The 12,562-nt window shown below is 47.3% G+C and overlaps 2 protein-coding genes across 7 annotated transcripts in view; one reads left to right on the forward strand and one right to left on the reverse strand.

Annotated features, from left to right (window-relative positions):
- Nucleotides 1-1,149, forward strand: part of TDRP (testis development related protein) — a 50,080-nt gene extending 48,931 nt beyond the window's left edge. For all 3 annotated transcript variants that reach the window (XM_027122576.1, XM_027122577.1, XM_027122578.1), the window contains one exon: nt 753-1,149. In XM_027122576.1, coding sequence (XP_026978377.1) covers nt 753-1,098 — 346 coding nt within the window. In that variant the 3' untranslated portion in view covers nt 1,099-1,149. The remainder of the gene's footprint in view (nt 1-752) is intronic.
- Nucleotides 1,150-1,277: 128 nt separating this feature from the next.
- FBXO25 (F-box protein 25) overlaps nt 1,278-12,562 on the reverse strand; it is a 63,031-nt gene continuing 51,746 nt past the window's right edge. The window contains exon 10 of one of the 4 annotated variants that reach the window (XM_027122573.1): nt 1,278-2,974. In XM_027122573.1, coding sequence (XP_026978374.1) covers nt 2,930-2,974 — 45 coding nt within the window. In that variant the 3' untranslated portion in view covers nt 1,278-2,929. Of the gene's footprint in view, nt 2,975-6,735; nt 7,353-8,545; nt 8,945-12,562 lie in introns of those variants that run through there. The other 3 variants (XR_003436212.1, XR_003436213.1, XR_003436211.1) reach the window with 3 other exon arrangements.

Below are 12,562 nucleotides of genomic sequence, written 5' to 3' on the forward strand. Positions count from 1 at the left end.
GCAGCACTCATGACCCCCCAGCACTGTCTGGCCCTCCCCTGCCTCTGACCCCGTGGTCGTGACCTCATGCGCCCTCTCTGCAGGGACTGTGTAAGTCGGTCCTCTTGGATGTCAGGGTGGCAGCTGACAGGGGGCCTGAAAACACGCCTGTGTCCTGGCCCCTCGGTCCAATTAAATGAGACTCTGAAGGGGTCGGGCCTGGACGCCGGCGTTTTTACCCGTGTCCTGGGGATGCTCCTGGCCGCCAGGCTGGGGGACTGCGGCCAGAGCCCTGAGTCGTGTGTGAGCATTCGCCTCCACAGTCGGCCATATTTTCCTCAGAGCGCACAGCGCTCTGAGCTCTGAGCATCTGAGGCTGCAGCTCTGAATAAACCTGTGGAAAACTGAACCTGTGGTAAATGGAGTAACCCCCCGTTTCTGAATCTGGACCTGGGGCTTCTTTTCTCAGGTTGGTTCAGAGACGAGCTCGGCCTTCCGTGTGGCCTTGAGACAGTCTGCTTTTTTTCTCTTCTGTTTGAGAGTGACTTTGCATTTTGCCAAGTGTGGTACCTTAAATACAGCGTTCACAAGTTTCCCTAATCATGTGTAGTGACTGCTTTTTCCTTATTAATATTTCAAGTTTTACGTATAAATCTGTGTGAGCTTTCCAAACAAGACTTTTTTAAAAAAGAACCTTTTATTTTATAAAATAAACACAACTTGAGGCTCTGAGATGATTGATCACCAACACTTAACTCTTTCGTCTCCTGTAGAACTAACTTACGATTAAAAGAAGACTTGAAGACGGAGAAGAAGTCTGGATTTTGGGACAATTTGGTTTTGAAACAGAGTACACAGTCTAAGAAACCAGATGAGATCGAAGGTTGGGAGCCACCAAAACTTATTCTTGAAGACGTGGCAGCCAACTCGGGCGACCCCATGAGTGACCGCCTGTCCGGGCCGGGCTGGGAAGAGGACGCCAGGGGCTCCACCAAGTACACCAGCCTGGCCGGTGCCGGGAACAGCTCGCGCTGGAGCCTCAGGTCAGCGGGGAAGCTGGTCAGCATCCGTCGGCAGAGCAGAGGCCACCTGACGGACGACTGGGAGGAGCTGGAGTGACGGCCCCACTCCTGCGAGTTCACAGACCAAGGTCTGCCTGATTCTGCACCTTCGTATCTCATTTCATTCAGATTCCTGGAGTTTGCTGTGTCACAGTGTGTGTTTAGTAGAGTATCAAGTTTGGTCTTTCCCTGATGAAAACTGCAGAGAATCTGCCCTGTGCTGTTTTATTTGGACTCTCCTCTTCAAATGCTTACTTAGGAAATTCCTCAGTGGACACGAACAGGGACCGCACATCAACTGCCTTATGTGGAAACGTCCTCCTGTCGTCAACGTGTTGCTGAGACTGGAGACGTGAGGTTTGCTGCTGTCCGGGAGGAGCGCAGTGGTAATTTGCATTTTGCCACAAAACCGTCTTCCTGTGTCCTCGGTTGCAGTTCTTTGTTCCGTGTCTTGATCCCTTTCTCTGCATGTAGCACATACGTGTAGTCTATGACACAAGAATGTAGCAGCTGCGCAGTTCTCTTCTGTTGCCAGAAACCTGCAATCCAGGTGTAAAATGAATCTTCCAAAGGTCATGTTACATTGTGTTAACTCTTCTTTTGTACTAAATTTTAAAATATGCAAGCAGAATAAACCCTGGAGAAGCAAAGGCTGTATCTGATCAGCGTGAATGCACTGTCTGCAAACGCGTCTTCATCTCCAGCCTCCTGTACGCGCATTAGATGATGACAGTGGTTCTTACCTTGAGGTTTTATTTTTATTTCTCCTGAACTTTTAAATATTGATCTTATTTTCTTCTAAAACTTTGTTCTCTGTTTTTGATTGCAGATCAAAGAATGCTATATATAAAGCATGGATCAATTTTAGTAACTTGACAGTTAATTTTGTTTGGAAAATAATAACTCGCTTGTTAAGAGTTAAAACTGTATGTAAAATGATGAAAGTGCCTCTCTTCTCTAACACCCAGGGTTTTGTTTTTCCAAATGAGAGACTGGCTGGTTTGGGCACGTCACTGAGGCATCTCGTGTGTCTCCAGGCTTGCTCTCTGCCTCCCTGATAGACTGGCCCCGTGGTCAGGTACCCGTGCACGTGTGTCCTCAGCAGGACAGCTCCGATCCACAGGAGTACGTGTCTATCTCAGGTCACGGTGGCTTCACGGAGAAGGTATTGGGGTTTTTTGGTTAAAAACAAAACCCTCCAGTTACACTGTGCATGCCTCTCTTTAAAAGCCACTGTCCTCAGCGTTCAGTTCTGTGCTGTTCCACGTAAAGGGGCGCCATTTAGCATTTCTGTGGACTCCGGGGGGTGACAGTGTCTGCCTGTCATCTGTCATTTCTCAATCAGTCATCTGTCTACACTCTGTCATCTCCAGCCATCTATGTACAATGTATACCTGTCCTCTAACCATCTCTCTCTGTCTACGTAGCGTCCATCAGTCATCTATGTCCATCTTTTTCTAAGAGACAAGAAGTTTACTTCACTGAGCCTTGAAAGGGGGACATGTAAGTGGTGGTAAAATCCAGTTTGCGTTAGAACCTTGAAATGGTTCATACTGGAACTGAAAACCGTGTTTCCTCGGGGAAACGGTTCAGTCCATAGACTGTAGTCCTTCTCCCTAAAGAGACGCTTGCTGTGGCTGCAGACGAGCTCCAGGCCGTCATTTACGCGAGGATTTTAAAGCAGGAGCCGCGGGCTTGTCTTGGGCTAATCCTGTGTTGAGGTGCAGGGAGGCAGACCTCGTGTCCGAGGCTCTAGGAAGGGAGCTCAGCACGGTGGTGGGGACAGTGTCCTCACTGTGGGGAGCCTGTGCCCGTGTGCTGCGACGCTCAGTGCCCGTGACACACCCGTGGTGCACAGCTGGCAGAACAACTCTTCATACCATTGTTCCTCAAAACCAGACCGGGGTTGGAATATGCACATAAATCACACTTATCTACAAAGATAAACGTAAAAATGAATTTTTCTTCTGTTGTATCTGATTAAACAAAAATATTTGTGGGTTTTAATATAAATATTTATTGGTATGCTTTGGGGGAAAGATATTTTTTCTTGATAGAATTTACCGAAGCATCTTTGTTTTGTTCACTGGCTGATGAGAGAAGAGGTTTGTTTGAATTCTGTAAAAACATAGCTTCTCTGTGTGAAGAGTGAAGTGTCTGCTCTTTTGACTGTCGTTTTTAACAGAAAAGTGATTGGCTTCAAAGAAGGTTGAATTCTTAATGCTGAGGTTTTTTAAAATAAAACATGCTTTATATACTCTGACTGTTAGTTTGCACGGTTACTGGAATCTGCTTCCGGTGACTCAGTCACTCAGAGCTGATGGTACCCGTCTCGACACCTTCAACCTCATTTAAGATGCCAACAAAATGTGTAGACTCATAAATAAACGACCAACTTCAACCTCAGCTGTCAGGATGTATCCTTTGTGTATCTGAATGGACGCTGTTTGGGAACAGCAGGCGCTGCGCCTGCCCTGCCCTGGGCCCCGCTTCCGATTTTACTGCAGTGACTCCACGAGTTAGAACCTGAAGCAAGCCCCCCCTCAGCACCCAGCTGACAGGAGGACGTTCTTTACTTAATCATCTTCATCTTGTAAAAAGGTTTCCATCTGTTTTTCTCAAACAGTGGCCTCTTCTGGAGAGAAACCCTGACCTCCCTTAGGGACTGGATGACCACGATGCCGTCTCAAGCCAGGTGACACGTCCGAGTCCCACCACCTTCCTTTCCCGTGGTGTGCGTGTTTCTGCCTTTCCCTCGCTGGTCTCCTGGCCTGTCCCTGCCCTCGTCCCCTCTTCCTCCCCTCCCCCCCACCTCACCCACTCCTGCTCCCGTCCTGCTCTACACCTGCCTCTGGGGGCGTGTGGTTCCGCTGGTGGTTTCAGACCCTGAACCTCAGGTGCTCACTCACAGACATACGTCACCAGATATTTTCTGACTGTTGTCACAGGCCGGGGACTTTCTCTTCTTTCTCCCCATTTACTTCTAGCCATTTATATACTTTCTAGTTTTTATGGTTCTCAGTTGATACTTGAACAAAAGAAGGGCAGGACACTATTTAATAAGCTTTAAAGAAATGAATTGGCTAAAAATTTAACTTTGTGATAAAATAGTCCAAAGGGGGGTACAGACGGTGCTGAATGACTAACCAAGGGACCTGCTGCTGCCACTGCTTTCTTTTGGCAGAAGAGCGGTTCTGGGTGATGGATGCGGGGCAGGAACGCCCTCCGAGGGGGTTTCCCAGCGCCTGTGCCCTGAGGACAGGCACCGTCACTTCCTAGTAGTTGCCGCTTCACCACGAGGGTCTGATGGGGCTGTGACCCACACGTGATGCTGTCGTGGTGAGTGCGTGTCCTCACGGCTGTGTTCTGTAGTTTGTAATCGTGGATACAGGACCTAGCCTGGTCCAGAACTGTCTGCAGGGTACCTCCTGGGTCGCAGGGTCCCTTGGGGCTGCGGGGTAGGGTGGTGGATGGCCACATCCTGTCCCAGCCTGGTCCACTCGGTGCTGGCCAGCTGTTAACGTTCAGCCAGCTGAATGCACCTGTTTTCAGAAAAAGCGCTACTTTGTAACCTAAATGGCTTTCGATTCATGTTGTGCAGAGTCACGTTGCAATGAAAAATTACCAATCTTCACTAATAGCAGAACAAAGTGATGAACTATTGATAGATTTTGCCCACTGTTGAAAAATGTAAAATTTCTACTGAAAGAAGCCGTCTCAGGATTTGGAAAATATTTGAGCTGTGTCCTTTAGTAACAGGGTGATGAACGCAAAGGTGACCCCCAGGGTGTGAGGTGTCACATGGGTCTAGAAGGAAAGCCCCGCATAGCTGGGTAGCACCCCGGATTTGGTGCCCCTGATGAGGTCATCGTGTTACCCTGGAAACAGTGGCCCAGCACCCGACTTTCCTCAAACCCACGGGGAGAATGACGTGGCAGACGAGACCTTTTAACGGTTGCATTCGGATGAGGGATTGCAGGTGACTTTCACCTCTATGTTTTTCACGCCTTCTGGGGTATTTTGAAAAATCAGTTAGACAAGCGTACAGACCGTATTAACAAGCAAACCAGCTCCGCTCTGGGTTTTTCTAACCATGTCGTCTCCCCGCTGTGTTCGCACAAGGACAGGTCAGGGCGCTGCGGCTGGGCCTGAGGTCATGGGAAGGTGAGGTGTGGCCGGGCCAGCCCTGCAGGGGGCCCTGACCCGCTCGGTAGTGAAGCCATGGGGGTAATAAACCGAAAATTGGCTTCTTCCCTGTGAGGAAGAGGCCGTCTTTTCTGACCGAGTGTCTGTGTTCCAGTTCCCAAGTGGCGACTCTAGCCTTCATGCAGAAATTCTGAATTTAGAAATGGTGGCTTTAAACAGAACAGCAAGGGAGAGATGACACGTGGCTGTGGCGTGTGCATCTGCCTCGCGGGGGGAGGGCGGTGAGGAGACCTCAGACTCTGGCGTCGGGCGAGGGTCTCAGGCGCCGTCCACTCCACTCCCTGGTGCCGCCCGGCCTCCTGCGGGGCACCTGGTCCATCGGGGCTCCCAGAGGCGGTGCCGCTGCGCCCGTTTCCCAGATGATCAGAGTGAGGCTCCGAGGGTGTTTGTGCCCAGGCACTCATTGGACCAGGAGCTGAGATCCAGGTGGGGAAGCCGGAGGCACCTGCTGTTCTGAGGGGTCTGACGTGTCCCCAGCACTGGTTGGGGGTGCAGGGCCTGGCTTCAGACTCACAGGGACGGGGTCTAAATGCTGGCTTAGACCTCGGGAGGCCACACAGTTTGTCCCTCGTCGCAGAAGGCGTGGCTGGACAGGGTGTGGCTGGCATGGAATGCGGTGGTGAGGGCCAGGCGAGGCTGCGGGGCGTCTGGGCAGGTGTCCCCACCTGGTGGTCCCTCCTGGACGGGTGGAGCCCCCTGCCCGTATGCACCAGGCAAACGTTTTCATGAAGCGGACGGAGCATGGGATTCAGTGGGGTGAGGAGGCCGTGTAGCTGGTGGACGGGAAGCTGAGAGGCTGGCAGAGTTCGGGAGACGTTCCTGGGGCAGCAGGGGTGCCAGGGCCTCGGAGCGGGAGGTTACTCCAGATCTGCAGGCTCTGCGAGGCTGGTTCAAGGAAAGGGGCTCCTCCTGGACTAAGCTTTTCGCACCTGTCAGCCACCCAGGGTCCCGATGGTGAGGAAGCCAGCGCCCAGCTTCCGTGCATTCACAGCTCATCCAGGAGAACCATCCCCAGTGAAACAGTCATTCTTCTTTTAACAACAGGAAAGGCCACGCTCGGCTGTGAACAAGAGTCCCCACACCTCGGTCACTCTGTGGGTCCTGAGGAATTGGGGGCCCCCGGGTCTCAGTGTGTGTGGGAGTGTTAAGAGTTGTGCTTTTTCTGTACAGCGTGTGCCACTCCTGAGCCCGGTAGCAGCAGGCATGTGCAAGGGAGGCCAGATTACACCTAAACCTCTAAGTGGTGGTTATTTTTCATAATTAACCCGTCACATTTCAATTTGGAAGTGACAGGCATTTCAGTTTTTAAAAACTGTATTATGGAAAATATCTATGCAAAGGTAAGAACAGTGCAGTGGGCAACTCAGCCACTGAGATTCCACAGTTGCTGAACGTGTCATATTTGCTTCACGTGTGTGTTTTACCTGATAAACGATTTCAAGGCTGAGATATATATTCACCACTTAAAAGTAAATTACAGACATCGTGACGTTTCGCTCCTGAATGCGTACAGCATGCATTTCTAAAAACGAAGCTATTCCCCCAGCATAACTAACTACTATGTCAATGGCACACCTCACAAAATTAACCATTCCCTAACATCATCCGATACCCATAGATACAGCCAGGTTTTCCCAGTTGTCTGGAAAATGTCCTTTTAGCTGCTTTTAATCTTGTCCTCAAGACCACGACATGGTGTGTGCATTGTGCCTGGCCTGCTGCAGGGGCTCAGCCGATACTCAGGTAGGTGTGAAATGTGGGCATGGGGATGACAGGTTCCCTCCCGCCTCGCCTGCCTGCAGTTGCCTCTCTCCGCCTGCAGGAATGTGTGTCTGGGGACTTGCTTCTGTACAAATCCACCGCTTTGTGCTGGGTTCTGATACTCAAGAGTCCTTTCTCTGGGTATCGGCCAAGTTTCTGATTCTGTCCCAGGCCTCTGTCATCTGTCTTCTGGTCGCCAGTCTCCCTCCAGGGTCTTTGGCCTCAGTGAAGTGGTGGACAAGTTTATATAATTAGAAGTTAATGTCTCAGCATGACTTTTCAGAATTGCAGAATTTAGTGATAAAGGCAGGGTAGAATTTTAGCTTTCAAGAGAGTTGAATAAATCTGGAAGGGGGTGGTGATGGGAAAAATATCATTTGCTTTGAGTTTTCTTTCTGAGAAGTATTTCTTTCTTTAGAGGCTAGGGTTTCAAAATTCTCTTCTCCCTAGAAACTTAGAACTGGCTCAGTAAGCTAGCAGGAGGATGCCAAGAATTTTTGTTCTGTAAGAAATCTCCAAAGCTCAACATGCAGAAGCACCTGGAAGACCAGTTTCCCTTGGGAACCAGTGAGCAGGACCCAGATGAGGGCATTGCTCTCCCCCAGGAGATACGCAGCTCTATTCTAGTACTTCGCTGTTTCTCTCACTTTATAATTTTGGGTGCTTACAGATCTTCAAAAGGCAATGTGAGATAAAATACTGGAAAGATATCAAAATGTAAGTAATTACCTTGAAGTAGAATTATGGGTAGCATTTTCTTTTTTTTTGTATATTGGCTTTTTAACAAAACTTTTTACAGTGAATATAATTACTTTTGTGATAAAAAAAACAGGGCGACAAATGTTGTTGAAAAAGTAACACCTCAGTTTTTAAATGGAAAATAGCAAACATATCCAAAAGAAGAAACAAAATTATATAAATCATGGGCTGGCACACTACAGCCTGGTGGACAACTGTGGCCGTCCCCCTGTACTTACTTATATGGCATACAAGTTAAGAATGTTTACATTTTCAAATGGTAGAACAACTTAAAAGAATAATATACTGTGACACATGAAATCCCACAGAGTTTAATTGGAACACTCGCTATCAATGTCCCCCACGCAGCTGAAGTCTGAGTTACGTATAGATTGTCTATGGCTGCAAGAGAGAATGTGGGCCCTGAAAAGCCAAAAATATTTAACACCTGCCTCCTCACAGAAAATCTGCTGAACCCTGGTGAAAACTCCTTCATGTACACATCCTTCCCCTCTACAGTTTGCAGCTCCTGGCCAGTCTTGTTTTATCTTTAGTCACCCCCTAGCCTCAACCAAGAGAATTAACTATGTTAAAGTAAATCCCATAATCCTGTAATTTCATCATCTTCATGTTGTTTAAATTAAAAAGTTGAGAATTTACCAAGAAGATGTAATAATCATAAACATACATGAACAAACATTAGAGCTTCTAAACATATGAAGCAAACACTGAGGAAAGAAGAGCCAGCTCTATATTATAGTAGGAGACCCCAATACCCCACTTCAAGAAGAGACAATATCCACCATTAGATCAATCAATTTAATACACGTTATTATACACAGAACAAAGGAAAAACATGATCATTTCAATTGATGCAGAAAAAGCAGTTGACAAAATTCAACACCCTTTCACGATGGAAATACTCAACTAATTCTGAATAGAAGGAAACTGCCCCAACATTATACAGCCATATAAAAAGTCCCAGCTGACACCCTCTCAATGCTGAAAGACTGAAAGCTTTTCCTCTAAGATCAGGAACAAGACAAAATGCCCACTCTCACTACTTCTGTTCCACACAGATTGGAAGTCTGCACCAGACAGAGCCATCTGGGCAAGAAAAAGAAATAAAGCATCCAAATTGGAAAGGAAGTATTAAAATTTTCTGTTTGCAGGTGGCATGATCTTACATGTAGAAAATCCTAAAGACAACAAAAAAATCAACATACAAACATCAGTTGCATTTCTATACAATAACAATGAAAAATCCAAAGAGGAAATTAAGAAAATTTCATTTTTTAATGGCAACAAAAAGAATAAAACACTTAGAAATGAACTGAGTGAAAAAGGCTGAAAGAAAAAGACACAAATAAATGGAAGCCATCCCATGTTCATGGATTGGAAAACTTCCACCCAAAGGAATCTATAGAGTCAATACAATCCCCACCCAAGTCATAATGGCATATTTGGTCAAATGATTTTCAACAAGGGTGCCAAAACCATTCAGTAGGGAAAGGACAGTCAACACACGTTGCTGGGAAAACCACATATCCACATGCAAACGAATGAAGTTGGATCCTTACCTTATTATGCTATGTGCAAAAATTAAAACTATAAAACTCTTAGAAGAAAACATAGGGAGAAAGCTTCATGACATTGGATTTGGCAATGAAATCCTGGATATGACAAAGTGTGCAGGCACCAAAAAAAAGAATAGAGAAATCGGACATCAAAATTTAAAACCTCTGTGCGTCCAAGGACACAGTCAACAGAGTGAAAAGGCAACCTAGGGAATCGGAGAGAACATTTTCAAGTTGTCTAGCTGATAAGGACTTAGTGTCCAGAGTTGTAGTAGTTCTTTCTATATTCAACAACAAAGCCACATACAACTCAATTAAAAAGAGGGCAAAGGACCTGAATAGACATTTCCCCAAGAAAGACATATAAACAGCCAACAAGCACAGGAGAAGATGCTCAACATCACTTCTCATCAGGGAAATGAAAATCAAAGCCATAATGAGATATCACCTCCCAACCATGTGGACAACTACTATAAAAAACAAACAAAAAAAGCCCAACCTCACAAGATAACAAGTGTTGGTGAGGATGTAGAGAAACTGGAGCCCCTGGGCACTGTTAGAGGCTGCACCATTGTACACTCCCACCATGGAAAATAGTATGGTGGTTCCTCAAAATATTAACTATATAATTAGCACATGATCCAGCAATTCCACTTCTGGGTATACATTCAAAAGGAAACGAAACCTTTATCTAGAAGAGAGATTTGTACACCATGTTCACAGCAGCCCAAAGGTGGAAGCAACCCAAGCGCCCATCAACAGACAGAGAAACAGAATGTGGTCCAACCACACAATGGAACACTATTCAGCTCACAAGTGAAGGAAATCCTGAGCGATGCTACAACACGGATGAAAAGACAACTACTTTATGATTCCAGTTACATGGTGTGTCTACAGCAGTCAGATCCATAGAGACAAAGTAGATGGTGGGGGCCAGAGGCTGGTGGGTGGGGAAGGGGAATTAGTGTTTAATGGGGACAATTTCTGTTTGCAGAGATAAAAAGTGTTCTGTAGATGATGGTGGTGGTGTTCGCACAACAATGTGAATGTACCTAATGCCACTGGACTGTACACTGAAACATGGTTAAGATGGCAAATTTTATGTGTATTTTACTGCAATTAAAATTTTTTAATGACATTTGAATTTTCTATGTAGATTAAATAGTAAAAAGCTACTTGCATTCGTCTGTGCAAATTTCTCAAATGACTGTCAAAGAAAAGTGAAAATTTTATCCAAATAATAAAAACAACATAGTTGAGGTGTCTCTCCTGTCTGACACAGAAGAACAAACACCGTGTGTGGAGAATCTCGCCATCCTGAGCGAGAGACATGTGAAAAGCCCTCTCGCGTCCTCAGGTGGCTGTGCTCTGAGCACCTCTGTTCTCCATGTGGGCCTGAGTCGGTGCTGGGGGTGGGGAGGGCAGCAGAACCCCCAGGAATACGCCTGAGAGATGCATGTGCCAATGACACCCAGAAGGTGCTGGCGAGGGGGCACTGCAGTCACACCTGTGCGGTGGGAAGGAGCAGGCCACACCAGCCATAGCAGGGGTCGGGAAGGTGCACGTGGCACGTCCCTGCTGGGATTCTGGGGGGCGCCCAGGGGACACTGTTCTCCAAAAGTGAGGGTCTGCTTCCTCTGCAAAAAGGGACAGAAAGCAGAGCTTGTCGGGAGTGAGGTCAGAAGACGCGACCACACCCAGATAGGAGCAGGGGGGTGCGAGCTGAGAAGCAAGTGGATGTCGGGCCTTTCAGCCGAGCAGGTGTCGGCAGCAGGAAATCACTGGGTCCCTCAGGGTTTTCCCTCCCAGGTTTGCAGATCCTTGGGTATCTCACCGGGTGGGGGTGATGCTGCGTTTGGTGGGGAATACAGGAAAGGGAGAGGAGTGAAGCATATGCATTTTCTCACACCGTTAATGAAAGAAAGAAATGTCATAAGCCAAGACAGCTTCTGCCTTTTCATCTGTGGTTTTCAGCACACTTCCTTCTGTAACTATGGAGGAAAGCAGCAGATGAAGTTTACAGCCTGTTTATTGCTAGGTTAGGGCCCATGATGAAGAAAATGAGCTCTAACCAAGATACGTCTCAGCTATCCCGTTAAAGGCAAAGGATTTTCCAAAAGGGAGGATGTCACTAAACTGAAAACAGACGCTTCTCCTCAGTAACTTCAGTTTCCAAGGAATTATCCTAATGCTTAAAGGAGGACACACACCAATTCTTCACAAACCCTTCCCAGAAAATGGAAGGGAACACTCCCAAGGCAAGCCCCTTCTAGGAGGCTGTTTTCACCCTGATACCAAAACCAGACAAAGACTCACCAGAAAAGCACAGCTAATCTCTCTTGTGAAAATGCTCAGTAAAACCAGCAAACTAAACCCACCAACTGTGTATGGAAACCACATGGGACGTGGGCCTGAAAATGCAAGGTTGGTTCAACACACAAAAGTCAACACACGACCACCTCTGTAGATGTAGAAAGAGCACTCGAAAAAATCTAACATCCTTTCATGATTAAAAAAAAAACAAACACGTCAACAAAGCGAGGCTGGATGGGAGCACCTCACCCTGATCCAGGCGTCCACAGAGAGGCCCAGCATGCACCACACCCACAGGCGAAGGGCAGGGAGCCTCCCAGGAACATGCTAGGATGTGTGTGCACTGCCATCCACGTGCATGGGGGTGTGGCCGGAAAGCTGGGAAGGAGAGGAGAGAGGGAAGGAGGGAGGGAAGAAAGAAGGAAAGGTGAAAAGCCACCTCTATTTGCAGAGGACACGATGTATATCCACGTCCTAAGGAATCTACAAAAAATACCGCTAGGTTTAATTAGCGATTTCAGCAAAGTTACAGGATACAAAATCAGTATACAAACACCTTACATGAGCATTTTGTTTGATTCTGTATGTTTGTTAGAATCTGTATGATTCTAAAAGCAGCATTTACAGCAGAAATAACATCAAATCCTTCAATACTGTCCCTAAAGGAGACATGGTTCTCCATGGACAGCCCTGAGCAAACGCACAACAGATGCCATGAAACTCCCAGACTAGCACCTGGACCTGCTGCAGAACCTAACGTGGCTCCTCCTGGCCCATGAGTCACAACCCGGGTGAGAAAATGTACCTCAAGGCAAAGGAAGACGCCACAGACTTCCAGATGCCACTTCCTGAGGGTGGCAGTTCCCGCAGGAGCGGCTCTGGGCCCACTCCTGGCCGTGCTGAGAGGGTAGAGGGCGTGCAGATGAC

Source organism: Aethalodelphis obliquidens, unplaced genomic scaffold (assembly GCF_003676395.1).
Source record: "Aethalodelphis obliquidens isolate GAN/ISIS:26980383/991018 unplaced genomic scaffold, ASM367639v1 scaffold25, whole genome shotgun sequence".
Lineage (NCBI taxonomy): Eukaryota > Metazoa > Chordata > Mammalia > Artiodactyla > Delphinidae > Aethalodelphis > Aethalodelphis obliquidens.